Genomic DNA, 23,062 nt, shown 5'->3' with positions numbered 1-23,062 from the left:
AAAGAATTATAAACCTAAGCCCATAGAAACCTGTGGCTAAGAAGAGCTCTATTAAGTGCTCACATATAAGTGGGCAGTGAATAGATGCCAAAGCTTGAGCCATTTCATTTCTATGTAGAGCATATTTATTAAATGTCTTCATTTGTCTTTTTAAAAGGTTTCCCTGTGAATAAGGGCTCCAAGGTGGACATAAGTCTATGGCATGAAAAGCCAATAACCAGCCCAGCCTCTCCAGCTCACAGATTCCTCACTAGAAGGTAAGAAAAACTGGATATTTTCTCTGCTAAATGTGCCTTGCATGTATTTAAAATAAGGAGCACCAATTCAGCATAGAGCCAGACTCGGGGCAGTGGATCTTCTAGGCTTCACTTTCTTCTCATTGCATCTGTGAAATGACATTTTATCTGTGGCTTCGCCACTGATTTTGGACACATCCTCCTGCTGCCCTCCTTCTGGCTTTCCCAGAAGTAAGAAAGGAAATACAGACGTGACCCCATGTAGCTGGCAATCTGGGGATAACAAAGCTGGATATATTATCCTCTGCTGAATGTGCCACACAGAATTAAAATAATTAGCGGGGATGGTGAGTTCTCCGGGGCTGTGGATTCCTGGGAGCAGTGGTATCACTGGGAGCGGTGGATCCCGGTTCTGCCGGATACCGGCTCCGCTGGGTCCCGGCCGCGCTGCCGTGACGCTCTCTCGCCACCGGAGGGCGCCGCAGCCGCGGGACGGAGAAAAGAGAAAAGAGAAAAGAGAAAAGAGAAAAGAGAAAAGAGAAAAGAGAAAAGAGAAAAGAGAAAAGAGAAAAGAGAAAAGAGAAAAGGGAAAAGGGAAAAGAGAAAGGGGAAAGGGGAAAGGGGAAAAGGGAAAAGAGAAAAGAGAAAGAGAAGAGAAGAGAAGAGAAGAGAAGAGAAGAGAAGAGAAGAGAAGAGAAGAGAAGAGAAGAGAAGAGAAGAGAAGAGAAGAGAAGAGAAGAGAAGAGAAGAGAAGAGAAGAGAAGAGAAGAGAAGAGAAGAGAAGAGAAGATCCCCTGAGCCCTGGAAGATTAAATATGACCTGAACAGGCATGACCAAAGACAGGACATTTGTGCAACAAACTGGCCACCGTGTCCCCAGTGTCCCGTTCAGAGACAAGGACAAGGAGTTGGAGCTGTGGGATCCAGGAATGGCCTGGATCTGCTCCACGGACACTCTGGTGGTGCCTGGGAACGAGCTGGTTGGGCCAGACTACCTGCAGATAAACTTCTCTAGTGGGAAAAAGAGGCCCTTTTCAAGAAGATTGTTTACAGCTTTACAGTGCAAAGTTAACAGGAGGAAAATGAAAATTGGAGAGCTAAGTCCAGACAGATGAGCTTATCAAAGTTATGAGGAGTAATTACCAAGAGTTAAAACCCTGTTCTTTGTGCACAACCACCACATTCACAAAGGTTGGGCTGATTTCTGCTCCAAGAGATCAGTTGCAAGGATTATGGAGCTCTTCTGGCACAGAAAATGGCAAATGTATAAAACATGAGCAGCAGGCACTCTGTGTGCAGTGGAGAGAGTCAGAGCTGTGTCTGTACTGCACCTTGGGGAGCACAGCCCAGCAGCCGTGGGCTCCATCACTCTTGTCCTGACACCACCCAAATTTACAAGAATGGTCATAGGTGCAGGACCCCCTGGGCCAACAGGAACAGCCCCCCAGCTGTAAGGGACATGCATCAAACCAAGGAGAAATAAGACAGATTGCACTGATCTGCTGAACAATGCAATTACTGAGAAAGCAAAGCAGCCAGAGTCAAAAAGTCCTCAGAGCATCGCTGGAAAAAACACCAATAAAACCTCTCAAACAATAAATCACACCCTTCTTGCAAGTGCTGCTTCAAAAGATGAGGAGAGCTACTTGCAGATAAAATATTGTGGTATTTAGATATTAGAAGTGGAAAGTGTGGCTGTGTTGTGAATGACTCCAGACTCATCTCCCGGTAGGCTGGGGGCTCCCTGTGATGCAGCAGCAGTGACAGTGAGGGGACAATATAAAGGAAAGGCCACCCTGCCTCACCCTTCCTTAGCTACTGGTAAAGTACATAATCAATACAAAGGCTTAGAGTAAAATCCTGTCTTTTGTCCTCAGCTTTTATTTGTGTATAGTCTAGAGTCTGATTTTGCACCTCTCCTGAAGTCTGCACACTCACAGGACACAAAAGTGGATGATTCCTTTGGCACACAGGTATTTTGATCTGATATTAACTGATTCACTACAGATAAATCAGACAGAAAGCCACCAGATAAAAGAGCAGTGTGCTCTAAGGAGGTGGCTGAGGAACTTTGCAGGGCTGTAATTTCTCCTGCTCCAGGAACATTCTCATTTCGAGTGCATGAACTCTCTGTGGGGAGTGTCAGCAGGCAGTGAAGGGAGCCTGTCTCTTAACTTGCACACAGAACTTCACACACTGTGCTAACAGGAGGGATCAGTGCTGTGTTCTCAGTCTTGTAAACCTGTTTCTATAGAACAGGCTCTCTTTGATGTAGCTAAAGCTGGGTTAGAAAATATGATGGTAAAAGCAGCTGAGCTGGGTCTGTTCTCTGACTTCCACAGACCAAGTTCTCTCTCTCTGAGAGCTCATCTGAACAAAGCCACCTGTTAAAACTGACTGTGTGCTGGCCTCATACACAAACACAAAACATCCAGCACTCCAAACCCAGCACTCTTGAGCATGACCTTCTCCACAGCCAGTTTCAACAGCACAGTTTGCTGTTTACATGTTTAATTATAGCTCTGAAAGCAGCAGCTCGTGTTCATGCACCAAATCCTGCAGGTGCCTGTTTCCATCAGAAATGTTCCCATTTCATGCCTGGCTGCTCCCCTGGCTGCAGGGGCGGCTGGTGGAGATTTGTTGCTGATGCAAATGACTCACTGATGGGAATTCTCCAAACTGCCAGAAAACATGTGGGCAATTCCATCTTATTCTGTTTCAGTTGCCTCTATAAATGGCTGCATTCTCGAGAATCAAAAAAAATCATCCCATTTTTGCTGTAAGTTCAGATTTGAAAGTGCTCTGGGTGACTTCAGTGGCCAAGACAGAGTGGTGGCTGGAGAGTCACCTGTTGGATCACAGCTCTGCCTCCTCCTGTGGACTCAGCAATGCTTTAGTGCAAACCAGAGAGCCTCATCTGGGAGTTGTGGTGGTTTATGCAGGGCTGGCTGTGTCTGGAGGGCAGGTGTTGCTGGCCACTCCTGTGGAAACCCAAGATTTTCTGTAGAATCTGCATTGATTTTCACTGAAGCCCTTCCCAGGACACAAACCTTGGCATCAGTCTCCCCAAGCAGAGTAGGCATTTCCCAAGAGAAAAGAAAACAGAAACCATCATAATTGCAGAGACAAAACTCAGCACATTTAAGCAATGAGTATTAGAACTGCTTTGTAAAAAATCCCTGTTTCCTCTGCTCTTTCTCTCTCATCCACCTTTGCTCCCACTTTCTGAAGACTACATCCAAGATGCGTTGGTGCAAGCTGTACTAATCGTTTTAGCAGTTTCTGGGTCATGAAAAACAAAGAAAAGCTTATTAATGAGAAAAATGAAATAAGATTTCCCTAAGCTGATTGCCGATTAAAAAAAAATTTCCACATTCATTTTTCTGTAAAAAGAAAACATCTGTCACCATTTCAGTGTTTCAGTGTCCCTGTGTGTAGTTCAGCTGAGGCTTGATCAATAAATGCCCATTTTCACACCTTCTTTCTTAATCTTTTTAGTTAAGCTCAGATAGTTACAGATGAAAATAAAGTAAAATCAGTTAGCTGAGGCCTTCATCTGCGGGACTTGGTGCTGACATTGTTCTGAAATATTTAAATATATGTATCACTCCTAGATCTTAGTTGGGCCACAGCCATGCTCAGCACAAGTCCCAAAAACACTGGAACAGAGCTGAGGACTTTGTGTTTATAAACAGATTTCTTTGCCAAGGTTCAGAGCTGGATTGTGCAACCAAGTCCCAACAATGGCACGGATTGTACAATGCAGCCCTCATAAATTAAGCTTCCACACTGCAAGGCTGTTGTTTGCATTTGCCACCAGGTTGAAAAATACCCAGCTCTTTCAGAGCACTAATTAGAGTAGGTAAAAATGAGTGTTGTTGGCTTTCCTGACAACATCAAGGTACAAGACAGGAGATTTTGTTCGTTGCCAGGTACGACTTTTCAGGGAGCCTTTTGTTTCCATTTGACAAAATGTAATAGTTCTGTTTAAATTAAATAACTGTGTTTTTTCTTTTTTTTTTTTTAGTTCAAGAGATTGCTTTATACACATCTCAAAAACTTAGTAATTGTTGTTATTACCTTGACACAGCCCACAGGGAGAACTCACAGCACGGAGGGATCAATGTGGATGTGAGACTGTTTTGAAAGGTCAGAACCAAGAGGAAATGGCCAACCCATCTCCTGGAGAGAGCCTGAGGATCTGGGACAGCCTGAGCTTCCAGCCCTCTGCCACTCTGAGCACTGACAGCTTTGAGCATGACTTGGGTAAGGTGGCATCTCCCAAAGTATTTCTTGTGCTGTGGCAATTGAATGAACAGTCCCTCATTGCAAAAGAATTATTGCTAATGGTTCTGGCTAGGGCTGAAAAATCTTCTGGAGTGGGAAGGAATTTCAAATAGATGGTTTTCTTCCAGATTTTGAAGGTGAAAAAGGAATGCATGAAAAATTGTCCTTTCAACATTCATGCACAAAGAGATGATGCAGAATTATTATTAAAATTGCATAAAATGCAATAGAAGCTCTTTGCCTTTTCCATGCTGTGCTGTCACAGGTGTGAATTCAGCTCACAGTGACAGCTACAGGTGGAACAAACCCCATTTAGCTCAGAGACATTTCCAGCACCTCAAAGCTTCACCTGAAGGTCTCTGGGAACCTGACAATTAACTCTTCATAATGCCCCCATCTGAGCAGTGTGGGATATTGCCCTGCTTGGACACCAAGAGACATCAAGGCACAGGACATGAGCAGGTGCAGGGGGAAAGGAGGATGTGCTGCAGGGTGCTGGGGGCTGGTCAGGGGTGCAGGGCATGGCCACTTTTGCCCAGAGCAAAGGTTGGCACAGCAACAGGGAAAGTTTGTGGCTGAAAGGGTTAAAAGCCGACAAGTGGCGTGCAGACTGCTCTGTCTGAAGAGATCTCTGCCTGCTCCCACCAAACAGGAGCAGATGGTGCATTGTTTTAAGGGCTTTCCTGAGACAAAGGAACAAGATCAGATAACCTTTCCTCAAAGAGGGTACTTACAAAAAGCCTTTGCTCTTATTAAGGATTCTTCATTGTTTTCCTCACAACATTTTATACATCATATTGGATTTTGGGGTGGTAGAGAAGCCAGCATTGTTTACTGTGCTTCTCCCTCCCCCCCAGGGACCAGGAGGGCATCTCTTAGACGATTGGGCAGCAAGGCCTTTGTCTGAAGTGTTTTACCCTAAACGAAAGACAACCTATTTATTTACTATTAATAACTGAGGGCCCCAATTCTGCAAGGCCCAGCCATCCACTATTCACCACAGGAACAATAGGAGCTGCTGCCTCGTGTCTCTGCCAGGAGAAACCTTCCCCTTCCCTGGGCATTTGCAGGAGCTGCCAGCCCAAGGCTGCACTGGGAAGCAGCACTCCCACCACGGCCACTCTGCAGCACAGGAGGCACAGACCTGCCGTGCTCAGCACAATGTGGTTTGAAATATGGGTCACAAGTGGCTGTGTCCCCACCCTGAGCAGGGATGGGGCATTCAGAGCTGCATTGTCTGCTCAGAGGCATCACCCAGCAGTTGGCTCTGTCCTTTCACAGGACACAGAAGTCACCGTGCACACGCAACATAATGAGGTGTAACTCCACAACTGCTGCCAAACGCACATATTTACCTTTCAGAGGGACACACGTCACCTGACCACCCACTGCTGTGCCAAAGAAAGATTTTCTGTAGCTAACACACTTGGCAAAATGACAAATTTCGTTTCAAACATCTTAAAGCAGAGAGAAGATATTCACAAAATATTTCTTTACTACATGACTACAAGACAGTGAACTTGTCCTGAATTGTTGAATTTTCTTTTTAAACACAGTCAGTATAAAACCAGAACTGCAAATCCTATAAGCTCATGCTGTGGTGAACAAAAATTGTCTCCACAGATAGAGTAGGGAAGAATTTCACATTGCACTTACATTAATTTCTCATCAGTTTAGGCACAAATCTTGGTATAAGCAATGAGCTGATAAGGAAGGGCTTTGCATATTACACTGCTGCATAAAACCTTTCTGTCATTGCTGCCAAACCACCAGGGCTCTCCCACAGGGAGCTGGGAGATGAGCTGTACTGTCCTTGCTACTCCAGCATGCCCTCTGAATACAGCCCATAGTATCTGAATTTCTGTATTTCTATTAAATGAGAAGTATATGATTTTTTAAAACCCCAATATTTTGCATGTGCCCCTTCCTATAGTCTAAGGAATGACCTTTGAGCCAGATTAGACTGAATGAGCCAGAAATCTCATTTCATTAGACAAGACTTTTTGTTTCCTTTTTTTTTTTTTTGTATTTGAGAGATAACAACATTTAAGATAAAACTAATTAAAAAGCATTTTCTAAATGTTGAAACTTAATCATGGCTACTGCTTTAAAATAATTTGCACTAGGAGAGAACAAATTGAATGTTTTCCATTGTTCTTAAAATGCAGAATTTTAACCTGAATTACAAGGAATGTGTGTTTATATGTATCTTTCCCCTAAACTGCTGATTGACATATTTTCTTGTATCACTAGAGGGAGCTGCCTTCTTGCTTCTAGAAGAGGGAGAAATTATTAAATTAGTGGAATAAGCACAGAAATGTATCAGCATGGCTGCAGCTAATGGTGCTCTGATGGATTGTGTTGAGCCAAGGCAGCTCTTTGTGTTCCCTCCCAAATCCTGTTTTGTATTTCCCACACCTGCAGTGAGCTCCAGCCCTGCCTTCAGCACCTCTGGAGTTGTCTGCAGTGATGTTGTCATTGACTGAGGGAGTTTGGAATAGTTGATGAGGAACAGAAGGACTATTCCATGGAAACTCAGGACTCTGGTTAAGCCCAGGTTCAGGCCCAGCTCTGTTGCTATCCTGAGCCAAGAGCTGCCCTGCAGCTCCATGTGAGAAGGGGCAGCAGCAGGGTGAGGCACTGCCATGTGCTGCAACATCTGGCTGGAGCTGAACCCAGGCCAGCCCTCCACACCAGAGGATTTAGATAAACACAAAACATGCAGAGCACAGGAGCAGCACAGGCCCCTTTAATCCCCTTGTTTGGTAAGCAGCCACTCTTCAGTGACAAGCAGGATACCAGACATGTTTGGAGAGGAGAGAAGGACCTGATTTAGCAGCTGTGGAAATACAGATTGTCCAAGGGCAGTTCAGCCCATGGATTTCCTGAGGGAACAGGCAGAGCCTTCATGTTTAGAGTCTCCTGCTTGGGGATTGCTCCTGGCTCACAGGTCTTTGTTGAAGGGCCTGTGCTGCCTGTGCTGCATTTCTCAGCTGTGACCAGCAGTTACCAAACCTCTCTTCTTCCTCCCCTTTCACCTGTCATCACTGCAGCTCCTTTCCTGCACAGACTGCTGAAATCTGGGTGGTACTTCACCTGACCTGGAGAGCATCCTGAAATAATAAAGCAATTGAGCTAAGATTGTAATTTTGGAGAGAAGGATTGCCCAAATGGGGGCAAATGGGGCAATTCCTTCTGGATCTGCTGCTCCACTCCACAGCAGCATTTCAGGACACTTTACACCCCACATTCCTACACCTCCAAATAATAATGCAGACCAAGTCATGCTTACAGCTAAAGTTGCAAGTATGTCTTTTTATTATAACTGGGCTGGTCTGATTGCTGACATGGGCAGAAAGAGAAAAAGCTGTCCTTGAGTAAAGCAGCAGTAAATGCTTCTGCCTTGCTTCAAGTGATTAGAAAAATGAGACTTTTAGCCTGGCTTTTTTAATTATATGTCAGGGAGATTCTACAGGGCTTTGCTGAGATTCTGCAGGTGCAGCGGAAAGTGATTTAATAAATAGCATTTTTTTTTTCACAAGGCTGAGTGTATGCACATTGAAGCTATCTGGGTAGGCAGTAAATGCCATTCATCATCACCTAAAAGGACGTGAAGTTTAGCCAGATGGTATTTTCTTTAATGCAGGATGTTACAACACAAGAAATGCATCTGGAAATAGCCACAATTAGGAAAATGGCATTCAAAAGGAGGAAAAAGAGATCAGAGCAAACTTTTTAATCACTTTGAGGTCAATATCACTGGTGGGGCTTTGGTCAGAACAATAACAGTATTTTTCAATTTGAGGCAAAAATTGAAAATATTTGTCAGGTTTTAAATTATATCCTAATAGATGATCATATTTCTGACTGGCCTAGATATTAGTATTAAAAGCTACTCAGACAACTTAGCATCAATAAATATAGCTTGTAACTTTTTTAATAGAATTACCTTATTTGTTATTTGTTATTGAAGGAGCTTTTGAAAGTGCTGTCTGTGGACCCACTGAAGAATTGTTCACTTGTCTTTTTTTCTCTTGCATTGCTTAAAGCCACTAATAAAACTTCCCTGTACAAAACCCAGCTTTTTCGTCCACTCCATTTTCCTAAATAGGTCATTGCACAAAATCATCTCTAGTTAACTATCAGCATTAAAGAGTCTGACTCAGTCCTCAAAATTAGAAAGACTGGCTAAAGCAAAAATTCTTTCTAAAAAGATGAACCCTGAATTTGGCATGTCTAGATAATTTAGTATGATTTTGCCTTTTCAAACCACCCTCCAAAACCAGGAAAGGCTCAATACCAAAATAAAGGATGAGATTTCCATCCAGTCTGTTGACTCTGAAAAGGAGGGGGTTAAGAGAAGTCTTGTATAATATCACTGTAGGAGGAAAGTGAAATCTGCAATCAAGCTGTTTTTAAAAACAGAGCAGCATTCTAATAGAAAATCTGCACCAGGCTCAAAGATTTAATATTTTATTTCACTCACAACACAAAACCCATCCTGGCATGCAAACAAGCCCACATCTCTGCTCCTTCTGTTCAATCTGTAAAACAAAAACAAACTCTGCATGTCATGGGCTTATCCTGCACCATGGGGTAGTTTTGATTCAGGTGACCTGGATAGAGACAGAGATTTTATCTCGAGTTTCCAAATCAAACCTATTTCTATTTATGACCCACACTTCAATTCTTGTATGACTCTGGTTGCTGTGACAGTGGCACAGCACAGAATAAACACACAACCTGTTTGCATAAGCTGAGCAATTCATCTGAGAAGCTCAAGCAGCCAAGAACATTTTGCTGGTAAACATATCAGCTGCACTGTCCCACACAGGCAGGGGAGGTGCAATAAGGAAATAGCAATGAAAACAGTGCACCTGGAGCAAGAGGGAAAACTTCCCCACTTTAAAATTAAAGCTTTTTTTTCCAGGAGTTTGTGTCCCCCTGTGATAAAAGAGAGAAGAACCAGCTTGCATCCCAATACAGATGGAGGGGTCAAGCAGGATGCTGCTTGAGTTCCCAAAGAAGTGACATTTTGTCACTTGGGAAACCTTGTCACAAGGTTGGGAAGTTTTTCTTATGTACTCAGTGGCTCTGATCCTGTTGGTGCAGCAAAGGAACAGTGGGATCAAGAATGAAAATAGTCCACACTGAAATTCATGCTTAGAACAGGAACTTGTTCCTCAATCCTCTCTCCTGTCACAGACCCTCAAGCCCTGCCAGTTCCCAATACTTGCAGGACTTTATGCTCACACATTTCTTGGCAGGATGTAGGTACTGACATTTTCCTTCTACAGTTATGGTAGAAGTGAATGGATGCAGAGAAGTTATTTCAGGAGTAAAGGCAGATGTCAGATTTGGGAGGCTTCCAAAAGTAGGTCCAGGGAGGATTCAAAAGGAAAATGCAGTTGGAACAATGTACACATTCACACATTCCCCTTGTGATGATCCCCTCAACTTCTGCAGGTGAAGGAGATTTTGGCAGCACAGAGCTGGAAGACAAACACAGGAGCCACATGGACATTTTGAGGCAAACCTCCCTACTACTGGCTCACAGACTGAAGGTCAGTGGGAAACCAGTGTAAGGAGAAAAGGGAATTCCAGTTCCCCAGGGGAAAAGGTGCTGCCTATTCCCTGATTCAGGTGTGCTTAGGCCATAATCAGTTGGCACCAGCTGATCTGAGTCAGGTTGATAAACCCTATGGACTATAAAAGTGAGGTGCCAGACATAATTTGCTGTTTGGAGACTTTAGTATAGCCCTGGTGGGTGAGAAGATGTTGCTGTGCTGCAGCCAAGGCAGCATTTGTTCTGCTTGCCCAGGGCAGCAGGATGTGGCTGTGCAGCTCCTGTCCTGCCCTTTGCCCCCAGCTCTCAGCTGTTCTGTCACCTGGTTAAAGATACCATTTATAATCTGTCATTTCCTACCACAGCTCCAGCAGGAACAGCAGAAACAGCAGCTTGTGGTGCTGAGGGAGAAAGCAAAGCAAGAGGTTGAGGAAAGCCACAGGTTTTTGAGGGACCTGCTGCAGCTGGGTGCAGAGGTAAGTTATGATTTCAGATCCTGGGCCCACCTCTCATGAGAGCAGTTCTAAATACACAGCAATTTGTGAGCTGCTCTACCACCTTACCCTCATATCCCCACAGAGTTTTCTCCCAGCCCATAAATTAATCAACTCTTTAGGAATTTTGGCATAGGAAAGGCATTATCTACAATCAGAGGCTTTCCAAAGAGGATGAGGAAAAAAGGTTTAAATGTTTTGCTTTTCAAATAGATCATTGAGGTGTGTGACCATTTCTGTGTGTGCAGGACAGCAGGAATTCCAGAGGCAGTGATCCTGCTGTGACAAGACTGTACCACACAGAGCAGACACAGAGAGGACACTGGTTGGAAGGTGACTTTGCTGCTGGCAGGTACAGGAGGCAAGATACAATGAGGCAGTCTAAGGATCTGGCCTGTGGTTTGACTATATTAATGTTTTGGGCCCCTGAAGTAATTTCTATATAGTATTTTTTACTCTGATTTATGCCCAAACTACGTTATTAACACCTTTCAAATGAGATCTTGCACTTTTCTAAAAGTAGAAATCCCTCTGGAACTTGTGTGAAAAGTATAATTTTTTTCATTTTGCCTTACTATCATACCCTTGATGTAAATTAGAATATTGTATGTGCACTTTTTTATGTTCATTTAAAGTGGCATAAAGACCTGAGAATTGCTTCCAGGGTCTTATGGATGCAATTACTGGAAAGGCACCTTTACACAGGTAAAACTTTCAGTATCACATAAAAATGAGCAACATTCTGGTTTGAAAAGATTCAATCTCCATGGAGGGCTTGGCTGTGAAAGCAAGGAATTTAAATAATATCTCTGACTGCAACAAGAAAATATTTCCTTTTTCTTACCTTCAGTAATCAAGAGATGGGTTCACTGAGACACTCTGCAATGAAGATAGAAAGAGATCTCAGTCCAGTGGGCCCTAAAATACTGGGAGAAAGAAAAACTCTAGGAGGAGGAAGAGGTTCATATTGCTCAGTGCTTCAAGGAGGTGAACATGAAGTTAAAGGATTTAGTGATATTGGGAAAATGCCCCATTCAACCTGGCCTGGAACACAATTTTCAAACTAATTCTGAAAATTTTGACCTAAATATTATGTTCATCGTGCATATTTAAACTATGGCTATCTTCCTTTGTACTCCTGGCCCTTCTAAGACAATGATGTTGGGAGCTGAGCGTTATTCACCCTATTGATGGGCCCCTTCTTTAATTTTTACCTGTTTACCCTGATTTCACTTGTAAGGAAGGCTGGTGTCCATACCTTGCTCCTGGAAGTGGCCAGCTGAGGGATGAGTCCTGCAGCTCCTGCTGAGGGCAGTGCATGGGCTTGGCTGACAAATCTTTGCCAAATTGGCACCTTGAGTTCAGGAATCGATGTTAACTTGTACTGGGGGAGGTCTTTTGGGGTCTCATTTTTTCTTTTGGGTATTTTATTTTGATGACATTAACTCTTTGCCTCGGGATCTCTGCCAGCAGATCACAGGCAGTCACTGCACAGCCATCACACCTTGAATCTGCTGTCACCTTGGGCAAATCTGCCCCACGGGGAGACCTGGGACAACTCTGGAGAGAGCAGTGACCAGGCCAGCTCCGACAGCCAGGTAACACCAGCTCTCCTAAGAGTCTGAGGGGTGCTTCTTTCTGTTGGTTGGTTTTTGCTTTAGTCCCTCTATCAAACTGTTCACCCGATGACGCCGATGCTCTGCTCTGTCCCAGTGCAGCGCAGCCATTCCGCCCTTCGGAGGCCCCAGCACCGTCCGTGGTTCCAGCCTGGCCGTGGTGGAGCAGTGGCTGAGGGGAGAGGAGCTGCGGGCTGGGCAGCAGGCGGTGCTGCTGCAGCTCCGGAGGAAGGCTCTGAGGGAGAGGGCCAGGGCCCAGCTGGCCTGGCTGGGCCACCGGAGACGGTGAGGGGGCAATGGGGGCACCACCGCTGCAGGCCTGCTCAGCCAGCACCGGATCTCCTCCTTCCAGCAGAACACAATAAATGTAAAATCTGCTTAGAAAGCACGTAGCAAGTAAAGATGAGGAGAGGAAAGGAGCCTGCATGGTTTTAGTGTCTCCATATTAGAGCTGAGCTTCACCTTCTGTGTGGTGGTGTGAGGCACTGAGCAGGCTGAGAAGCCCTCATGGACAGTGAGGGGTGTCCCTGAGTACTGACCAGGAGGAGCCCTCATGGACAGTGAGGGGTGTCCCTGAGCACTGACCAGGAGGAGCCCTCATGGACAGTGAGGGGTGTCCCTCAGCACTGACCAGGCTGAGGAGCCCTCATGGACAGTGAGGGGTGTCCATCAGCACTGACCAGGAGGAGCCCTCATGGACAGTGAGGGGTGTCCCTGAGCGCTGACCAGGAGGAGCCCTCATGGACAGTGAGGGGTGTCCCTGAGCACTGACCAGGAGGAGCCCTCATGGACAGTGAGGGGTGTCCCTGAGCACTGACCGGGCTGAGGAGCCCTCATGGACAGTGAGGGGTGTCCATCAGCACTGACCAGGCTGAGGAGCCCTCATGGACAGTGAGGGGTGTCCCTGAGCACTGACCAGGAGGAGCCCTCATGGACAGTGAGGGGTGTCCATCAGCACTGACCAGGAGGAGCCCTCATGGACAGTGAGGGGTGTCCCTGAGCACTGACCAGGCTGAGGAGCCCTCATGGACAGTGAGGGGTGTCCCTGAGCACTGACCAGGCTGAGGAGCCCTCATGGACAGTGAGGGGTGTCCCTGAGCACTGACCAGGCTGAGGAGCCCTCATGGACAGTGAGGGGTGTCCCTGAGCACTGACCGGGCTGAGGAGCCCTCATGGACAGTGAGGGGTGTCCCTGAGCACTGACCAGGCTGAGGAGCCCTCATGGACAGTGAGGGGTGTCCCTGAGTGCTGACCAGGAGGAGCCCTCATGGACAGTGAGGGGTGTCCCTGAGCACTGACCAGGCTGAGGAGCCCTCATGGACAGTGAGGGGTGTCCCTGAGCACTGACCAGGCTGAGGAGCCCTCATGGACAGTGAGGGGTGTCCATCAGCACTGACCAGGAGGAGCCTTCATGGACAACGACCGGGCACTGACTCTTCCACACCTACTTCCATAGCTCCTCTGAGAGGAGTTTTGCTCCCATCCATAAATTCAAGGCATTTAATGATCTGACTCTGATTCTCATCCTTGTGGTCTCCAGCGTTCTGGAAAACCTGCAGGATAGCACTGGAGCCTCTGCCATGGCAGCAAAGCAGCACAAAATCCTGATGGAGCTGAAACAGGAGCAGGTAATGCTGCAGTGAGAGGAGCTGGGATTCGTCTCATATCCACAGGGAGGTGTCTGGAGCAAGTGGGGTTTGTGTTTTAAAAAAAACCAAAAACACTTTGCATCCATTATTTTGCATGTTTCGTACATACCCACAGTGAGGTGGGTTTTGTGCCAAAGTCAGCAGTCTGTAAATCTTGGATAAAAGAAAACATCTTTTTTTCTCTCTTCTGCTACCTCACTGTTATTGTGGATTTTTCTATTTATGCCATAACAAACAGGTCATATAATGTAGGTTTCCACTGATTTATGTTTGTGATGTTGAAATATGCTAAATTAATCTGACAGCTAATTTTATAGTCTCAGTTATTCCACTATGCAGGATTCATAATTACACTTGGTAGTCAGAAAATGTCTATCCTACATAGTCCTTACATAGTGCAAGCCTCTCTTTTAAGTAAAGGAATTCCTAGTGCAAACAAGGAAGTAAAAGTACCCTGTAGTTTTGAATGATCTGAAGACAACTCATTTTTAAAGGTCTCACCACTTGACACCCCATCAAAACATCCCTTTACCTGTCATTGGTTTTCACAGGTGAAACCCCTGTTGAAATATAAAACTGAAGTTTTTTTTATAAAAAATGAAAAATGCCCTCATTGAATTTCCAGGGTATTTTGGGATTAAAAGTGCCTTATATTAAGAAACATTATACATATTTTTAAGTATAGCCCTTTGTTATCTTCACTCTGTTATGCTCCTTTTCTTTCTCTGTGTAGGCAGAAATCCAGCACCTGCAAAACATCCACAGGGCAGCTCATCAAGAAAGGAAGCTTTTATTAAAGCAGCAGAGAGAAATCTTAATGATGCAGCATTCAACAGCACAACTCCAGGAAAAGCTGCACAGTTTGGCTGGGAAGCAGGAGATTATTAAGTCAGGGAGTAAAGACAGTTGTGTCCAGCTAAAGCACAAAAAGAGCAATAAATATGAGGGGTAAGTAAAACTTTTCTCAGTATTGCTGAAGGTAAGACCAAATCCAGTGGATCTGGAGACAGGTATGTCCTAGATAATTGTGTGAACTTTAGATACTCCAGAGAGGGAGTTTATGATGATAAATTTTTAAAACTTCTGTGTTCAAGCAGTGGGTAAATCAAGATCGCTGCTTATCATTCTGTCCCAAATGGTGAGTTCCTCAGGGCACCTGTTTTAATGATGCCACACAACTGCTAAAGATAGTTCATGTTTTCATGGTGGCTTTAACTACAAACCCAAACTACTTTGCAAATATCTATTAATTAGGCTTCAGAATACCCATATGGAATGAGTAGAAATGTATTGATTTAATTGGTGAAATTCACTCCTTTGTCACCCTCTGGCTCTGAGCCTCTCTGTCACTCAGCCCCTCTGAGCTGGTCTGTGATTCACTGAGGATTTAACCACAGGAGGATTTTGTAAAACATGGGGCTAAACTTTAGGCTTAAACTGAAGCACAGAGGTGTCATGTCAAATCCTACAGTAAGATATAATTCAGGAATTTAGTCAGACTGAGAAGTCCCCATCCTGCTGTTCCCTAGGAGCTGTATCCACTGTATCCCTGTCTGTTTCCTGCTGGGCTGGAGGAGCTGAGCAGTGTGAATGAGAACCCCACAGCATTCTTGCCACACTTCTCAGAATAAAAATCTCCTTTGCTTCAGGAAGAAAAAAAGCAGTTAAAGACATATATTTATCTATATGAGTTAAACCCCCTTTTCATTCAGTGTTACCCAGAGCTTTAGCAGGGTGGTGAGTCAGGTTTGTGCATTTACTTAAGTCCCCACAGGGGAAGGCTTTCAAATAAATTCCTGCATGGAACTGATCTATAATTCATGGTGTTATTGATTACAAGTCAGAGAAATCTTTAAAAGGTTTCTTGGCTGTGCTTTCACTTCTTATTACTGACAAGGCTGCTCGTAGGAGAACAGTGAATATTGGTGTCAGTCTGGAGCAGCCAGGGGCTGGTGGAACTCAAATGCACCCAAATTCTGGCTGATTGTCCATAGATCTCTGTCCTGTGTAGGAGCGCACAGTGGTGATTATGCTATTTATCCACCTGCATGGGTATGTTCATATTTTATACTGATCAGGAGTGAAGCATTCCATGTCTAACTCTTTACAGCTTTCCTACTGAGAACAAGGAATCACTGGTACAATACCAGAAACAGGTGGAGCAGTTCCCAGGTTTGGAGCAGTCCCTTAATGCTCAGGATGTTTTCTTACCTTTGGAACCTACAAATTCAGCTGGAATGGAACCTATAGCCACACTCATTACAAGAAAAGGCCAGAAGTGTGTATTTCTGGTAAGGACCACCTCTGGAATTCCATTAATGCCAAAAGAAAGGCTGGCCCAGATTATACTTGTCTTCAAATAGGGCCAGCACAAGATTCATTTGGCACTTAGGAACACAAAGTCAAAATAAGTGTGTTGGTTATGTGCACTTTTTCATTACGACATTAACTCTATCTCCTAAATATTTGCATTCTAGGAATCTGTGCTGGAGGAAAAGGCACTTCCTTCAGACTATGATCCTGAAGATAATGAAGGTATTAATCCACGTGGCAGAAAGTACCCAGTGAAAGGCTTGGGGATGTTTCCTACTTGGTGTAACTTATGCCTAATTTAGGCAGAAAATACTATTGAAGGAACAGGTCAATCATATTTAATGCTATTATGTCCAATCTGTTTCAACTACTTGAATCAAATTTTAATCCAGACAGAAAGAGAGACAATCTTCTCACTTATTACCACAGTGTCTTGCTCACTATAGCCATTGTATAAATCACTGCTGGGCAAGGTGGTTTATTAAGAGATGTGATTATACTGCTTCCCCAGAACAAAATCATAACTTACTCTGATTGTGTCATTAACAATTTGCTCTCTTTTGAGATAGTTTTTCAAGAATTTAAGGCTGTTCTTTTTAAAAGAACATAGATCAACTGAAGATAGACTTGGACAGGACATGCTGGAGTTATTTTTGTTTCCAGATTTTATCTTCAGTTCATATTTCTTACTCTCAGTAGGACAGGTAAAAAATAAAACTGTCTGTTTATATATGAGTCAGTTATATAATTTACATAGTTCTGGGTATGCAAAATAGCTGTAATATAAATATTTACATATTGTGGCTATATTTTCTATTACTGCTATTTCTCTAATGAACCATCATTCTGCATTTCATAGAATCAGAATATCCTGATTTAGAAGGGACCCACAAGGATCATAAAGTCCAACTCCTAACTTACACCTAGATATCATAGTGAGGAGCACGATAGATTTGTGTATCCTAAGTGATCTATCAGCAAGCTCTTCTATAAATTATTTTTTTTAAAGGCTGATTTTTACAAAACATCTTTTAAATGTTCCAGTTAAAGAAGTGGAAGTGCCTGTCCCTTCTGAGATCCACAAGGTGGATGTCAGTCAATGTTTGAAGCATTTGGACCCTGTTTCTCTTGAAGCTTCTGATGAACTACATTTAAAAGTGTTTTCTGAAGGATTACCTTCCACGGAATCATCGTCCAAGTCAAACAACTTCTTTTTGAAATGTGAAAGTTCCAAATCAGACTCTTCTCACTCAGAATTCCAGAAAGTGTCTGCAGTTTGGATCAACATCTCGAAAAGTTCCCTTTCAGACCCAGAATTAGAGCTGAAACATGGAGAGGACACAGATGTCAGTGTCCCAGAAGAGTTTGTCTGTGACAGCAGTGATGCGTTTGCTAATCTCTCAAAAGAGATGCCAGTAACAATAAGCAATGGAAAGGAAACATCACCTAGTAACAAACACAATGAACGTCAGCTGCCTGAAGATGACAGAGCTGAGACGTCATCCCTCTCCCAGGAACACCCCAGAGATGCCTTGGTTCCTGGCTGCACTGATCACCTGCTTTCTTTCCTTCCAGCAGACAAAGCAAATGGCTCCAGAATGGAGTCAGCACATTCCTGTCAGTCTGAAGACCCTTCTGAGGGAGCGGATGAGCCACACCTGGGTGCCTCACAAAGCTGCAGCAGGAACAAACCCTGTTCTCAGGATATCCCAACGCTGGGGAATGATGCAGCTGCCAGCCCTTCATGCACTGATGCAGCCTCCAGTAGGGATATGGGTCTCCCTCCAACTGATGAGGATGCCTTGTCAGAAATGCTGTGTCCTGTGGATGAAGGATTGTCCTCTGGAAGTGCTGACTTGCCATCCCCTAACAAAAAGGATTTGTCACTTCCAAGTGAAGATCTTCCTCCTCCCCCTTTAGGTGCAGATGCAATGAAAAATGGTGATCCTGCCTCCAGCACGGATGATTTCCCATCTCCACCAGAACAAATGACAGGCTCAGAGTCTGGTCAGGGCATGGATGAAGATATATCACTGGAAATGGATGCATTACCCCCATTACCTGATAACACCATGCCTGAAGAATTTCCCCTGCTCAGTACAGAGACAAGTGGTGCTTTTTCAACTCAGCTTGGTTGTCTCTCAGAACAACGTACATTTAGAGCTCTTTCAAGCTGTTTATCAGAAAACCAGCATGGAGAACAGGAGATGCCTTTGCAGCATTTGCAATTTCTGCCTGTGTCAAATACAAATTCTTCTGGTGGAAGTCAAAGTCCTGAATGCCCAATGAAACAATGCAAAGTGGATGAAAAGCTGCCCAGCGCTGAGGAGGACAGTGATGACCCATTATCACCATTTGAGATTGGGGACAGAGTGTTGGTAAGGCAGAGCCAGCCTGGAACTCTGATGTTCAAAGACCAGACTCATTTTGGCACTGGCCATTGGGCTGGTGTTGCACTGGACGAAGCTGACAATGCTGGAACTTATGAAGGGGTGAAGTATTTTGAGTGTGCTCAGAACTGTGGGGTCTTTGTCAGACCTGTTGAGATTTCACACCTGTTGGGGGTTAACAACTATAGTTCCAGTTACATGGGGGATGAAGACTCTGACTCCTTCCATGATGATGACGATGACACCCTCAAAGGAGGCTGTAAATATTCTGAAGATGGTGAGCGGAGGGTGGGGTTTGCAGAGGAGGAAGCAGAAGACACAAACAGTGCAGGAGGTTCAGAAGTGAAAGAAAACCAGTCTGGGTTACACAGTGCCCTGCTGTCTGCAAAAGGGCAAAAGTTTCCCCATTCCAGCCAGTGTAACTGTAATGAATTCCTCTTTCAAAAGAACTTAATGTGCTTGGGATCAGACAAAGAAAAAACAGAATTGACACAAATAAAACAAACTATGTTTGCAGATGCTCTTCCAAAGAAAAGCAAGACAAATGAGGTAAACACAAGCAAAAATATTTGTTGCTTGGTAGAGGATCAGAAAAGAATTAAACTTGCTGATGATATTGCAAGTGAAGTCAGTAAAAAACTTCTGTTTGACATTTTAATGGGATTTTCTGAAACAGATCAACACAAATATAAAAGTGCCTTTGAAAAAGACATGATGAATTATGGCAAAGGCCTGAGGCAAGAAGACAATCAGAAACCATTTCTCCTCAAAGAAAATTCAGTTGCTGCCTTATCTGAACCATCTGCAACCGTTTCTGATGTTTTACTGAGTAATTTTGATATGCTCTGCATTCATGGTTGTCACACAGTAACAGACAGAATTGTAACTAAATTTATAGATGATGCAGTTAAAGAATATAAGAAGATTAAAAGAAAACTCAGATCAAAAGCAGACAAGGTACTTCCTTTATCTCCAGAGACTTCTCCAACCACTTTGCCTGTAAGTACATGAAAAAGTTTTTATTTCAAGTGCTGGCCCTGAAGCTGGGTCTATAGGGGCAAGAATTTGTGTGGCCCAGTATTTCATCATCCATAAAAATTATATCAGTGTTAGGAACCAGATTGCTCACTTCATGTGACCCATTCCTTGTTTCAGGAATTATCCTGTATCCATTGCTTAGCACGTGTACGGTCCAAACAAAGAAAATGTGATTTCCTTATTGGAATTTTTCAGTTGTCAAAACTGATAAATCTGTATAAATGGCAATTGTTAATGACTTCAAAGCAAACCTCGATACTTGTCAGCTCATCTGCCTGACTCCCTTCCAGCTTCTGGCTGTGAGAAAGTTGCTTTGAGGGTGGTGGAAGGGAGGGCAGTTCCACATTTAGAATAAAAATTTTGCTAAATGTCAAATTTTCAGTGAGCTCCAGAACTGTAATTCTAATTCTGAATTCTGCCAAATACAGCTAAAATAGGTTTGGATTTTTTAAATAATTCATCAGTAAGCCTTTCTTTGAGCCCATGAATAAGATGGTTTTAGGTGTAACCTTCATGAGTTGCTAATAATCTCAATACCTCTAAAAATATGAAATATTTCATCTGTATTTTCTTTTTCTCTCTTGAAGCTCCTTTTAAAAATCCTTGATGCTGGTGTTTTTGGAAGCTCTGAAGATTTTGATCAGCTTAATTCTGACGAAAACATGCTGGTGAGACAGACACAAAAGCAATACTTGTACAAATTAGATCAGTGGCACTCAGCTCCTTGGAAGAAAACTGTGGAAACTCCTCTTATGATACCACATAACAGTTCTTATGTTAAAAATTTGTCTGCATATGCTGTGGAAGAATTATGGACCCCAGAGAACATAAATTCAAATTTCAGGAACATCAATGTGCCAAAGTACTTGGAATATAATGATCTCCCAGGGAATGATTTGGAAGCAGAAAGCAAGAGGATGTATAATCAGGTATTTTTTATGCACTAACTGTTAATTAACTTTTGTAGTGTTCTGGAGGCTGAATCATATTAGCTAATATTTAATGTTATTCCAGTTTGTAACACTAAATAAAGGGACACTGAAAGGTACTACCAGGAGTATTATGCTAGCTACAGAATAATTCCAGTAGAATAAATGTCCTTGCAGAGAATCCAGAGTTTTGCCAGAGTTCCACCATAAGACCTTGGACACCTGAGCCAGTGTCTGGTTTGGGTCTGCTCAGGAAAAGCCAAGTTCCATGGAAAGCTGGGGACAGGAATCCAGTTCTGACTTTGTTACAGGTTATATTTGATTTGAGCCGTGAGTTGCTGTGTGCAGAATATCAAGTGACTGCCAAGCCAAATGTGTTCCCATGGATGAAAAACAATGTGGGATCTCACTGTTCCAGGCATCTCTGCAGAAGGGCAGATGTCAGTGATGTCAAGGTATGTTTAGGCAATAAAAAGTACAGGAACAAGAGTGAAAAGAGCAGATATTGCAATAGCAAAAAGAATGTGAAATTTGTGAGGATTGTGGCAGTGTAATTGAGGTGATGGGAGAAGAATTAATCTGAAATGTCTGAATAAATACAGACCAAGCTGATTAGTCACAATATTCCATATATATGGAGTTAATGGGAATGGGCCTTAAACTCCCCTAATTATGACTATTTTGTGTGCAACCTCTAAAGTGACATTATGATTCAAATGTTGGTCAGTATTGATCAGCTACCTCTAGATCTGTCCCCTAAACTTTGGGATGTTTCTGGATCTTTACACTGACACCTGTCACTGATCTGGAACCTTCACACCACCAGAATTCTTATGAGGAGAGCTCTTTTCAGCCTTCTTTATTTTGTAGACGTTTGTTCAGGGTGAAATAATTAAAATTATGAACCTGGAAAAGAATGACTTAGAAATGAAAAGAAAATTCCTAAATATGACCAAGTATGGAAACTGTAAGAGAGACAGAGTGGACCTTATTCTGGTAAGCAGATTTTCCAATGGGGATTTGTTTGTTTCCTCTAGATTTAAACTGGAAATTCTCATCCATTTGCAAGAATCACATTTACTTAACTTCAGAACTTCAAATTACTGCCTTTTAAAAATTGAATTAATAATCCAGTATCTCCAGTTCTTGTGAGTGATTTAAATTAAATTAATGATGCAGATGTAAATTTGTTGGATTAGGTGCAGTGTCTCAGTACTTTTGTGAAGCTCTTATTTTTCAAGTAAAAAATGCTTTCCACGTTATATTTAGATCCATGAGCTCCACAAAGAAGAATCTCAGTGGACTTCTTATGGTGATGATGAATTAACAGTGAAGATGAGGATGACTGAAGCCATATTTGATAGCTTGATGCTTGATACAATCAGAGTTCTTAATAAGATTTATCAGAAAAAAGCCTGTTGTAAAGGTGACTGTGCACCATCTTTATTCTTTTAATGCACTGTGGAACTGATTGAAAGGAGCCTGGAGAAGTGGCACAGGGAATGGCAGGACCTGCAGCCAGACATTCAGGCTAAATGTCTATAATTTTATGCAAATAAGGCAAATACTGATGTGATGCACTTTAAATTGGAGACTTTTCTACCAGCAGCTTCAATTCCTAACAATTAGATATGTTCCTGTAATTGGGTTATTTATCATGCAATTCACTAGAGCCCATTGAATTTTTACAACATCCCAATGTGGGGTGCTGAGAATGTACTTTAATAAACAAAAGAGAGGAAATCAATTCTCCTTTGCTATTGGCAAAGCTGGAAAAAGCAAGATTTTGACAAGGAAATAGAAACATTTTTCTCAGCATGGCAATTGTTCACTATGTTAATTGCTGTGGTGCCACTTATTTTGTATTGAGAAAATCAAATTTTTGTTAGTTCTTTTTAAAATAAATACTGTGCAAATATTTCTTACTGGAATTCAGAAACCTTTCATTATTGAACAATTGATTGTAAAGAGATCAGATTTTTTTTCCCAATCCTATTCTTTCAGAGTGTTTTTCAAATAAAACTAAAATCAGGATCAATAAAGATAAATTATATATAAACTTAAGATTTAAAAATACAATGCTTAAAATCTGGTTGGGTGGAATAGAAAGACATTTTATGTTTGTGTTTTTAAATGCTTTTAGCTTAATTGTTTTTGTACTTGTTTTCTGAATAAAATATGATACACATGGCTTATTTTGTTTATTTATTCTCACTGAAATTAGTTAAAATTACAGATTATCTTGTACACACTGCTCTTCTCAGCAGTGAATGGGTGCACTTTTGTTTTGTTTTGCTGGGCATATTAAACCCTCCCCTGCTTGTTGCCATATGAACAGAAATAAAAAGGCAACTTCTGCCCCCAGCATCTTAACTGGTGATTTTATCCTGTAAACTATTTTCATGTCTCTAGTGCTACATTTCCTTGTCTCTGACTTTATCCTCATTGATTAGTTAATCCACATAAGTTACTTGTTTTCTTGTTGTCAGTTTATAGCAGAATTTAACTCTTTTTTTTTTTTTTTTTTTTTTTTTTTTTTTTTTT

General features: G+C 42.8%; 1 protein-coding gene across 1 annotated transcript in view; it reads left to right on the top strand.

The window, feature by feature from the left end:
- The window catches only part of CCDC187 (coiled-coil domain containing 187), a 33,762-nt gene extending 10,884 nt beyond the window's left edge, over window positions 1–22,878 (top strand). Inside the window, exons 12-28 of the mRNA XM_056505328.1 lie at window positions 158–257; window positions 4,327–4,502; window positions 9,990–10,087; window positions 10,455–10,565; window positions 10,832–10,935; window positions 11,434–11,570; window positions 12,057–12,181; window positions 12,297–12,484; window positions 13,740–13,827; window positions 14,582–14,796; window positions 15,959–16,139; window positions 16,326–16,383; window positions 17,206–19,550; window positions 20,177–20,518; window positions 20,830–20,973; window positions 21,389–21,514; window positions 21,788–22,878. Of these exons, the coding sequence (XP_056361303.1) occupies window positions 158–257; window positions 4,327–4,502; window positions 9,990–10,087; window positions 10,455–10,565; window positions 10,832–10,935; window positions 11,434–11,570; window positions 12,057–12,181; window positions 12,297–12,484; window positions 13,740–13,827; window positions 14,582–14,796; window positions 15,959–16,139; window positions 16,326–16,383; window positions 17,206–19,550; window positions 20,177–20,518; window positions 20,830–20,973; window positions 21,389–21,514; window positions 21,788–21,973 (4,724 nt within the window). The 3' untranslated portion in view covers window positions 21,974–22,878. The remainder of the gene's footprint in view (window positions 1–157; window positions 258–4,326; window positions 4,503–9,989; window positions 10,088–10,454; window positions 10,566–10,831; window positions 10,936–11,433; window positions 11,571–12,056; window positions 12,182–12,296; window positions 12,485–13,739; window positions 13,828–14,581; window positions 14,797–15,958; window positions 16,140–16,325; window positions 16,384–17,205; window positions 19,551–20,176; window positions 20,519–20,829; window positions 20,974–21,388; window positions 21,515–21,787) is intronic.
- The last annotated feature ends 184 nt before the right edge of the window (window positions 22,879–23,062 follow it).

This window comes from Oenanthe melanoleuca, chromosome 17, assembly GCF_029582105.1.
Source record: "Oenanthe melanoleuca isolate GR-GAL-2019-014 chromosome 17, OMel1.0, whole genome shotgun sequence".
Classification (NCBI taxonomy): domain Eukaryota; kingdom Metazoa; phylum Chordata; class Aves; order Passeriformes; family Muscicapidae; genus Oenanthe; species Oenanthe melanoleuca.
Note: the sequence above shows the minus strand (reverse complement) of the source record. Positions and strands in the feature narration are given on the sequence as shown.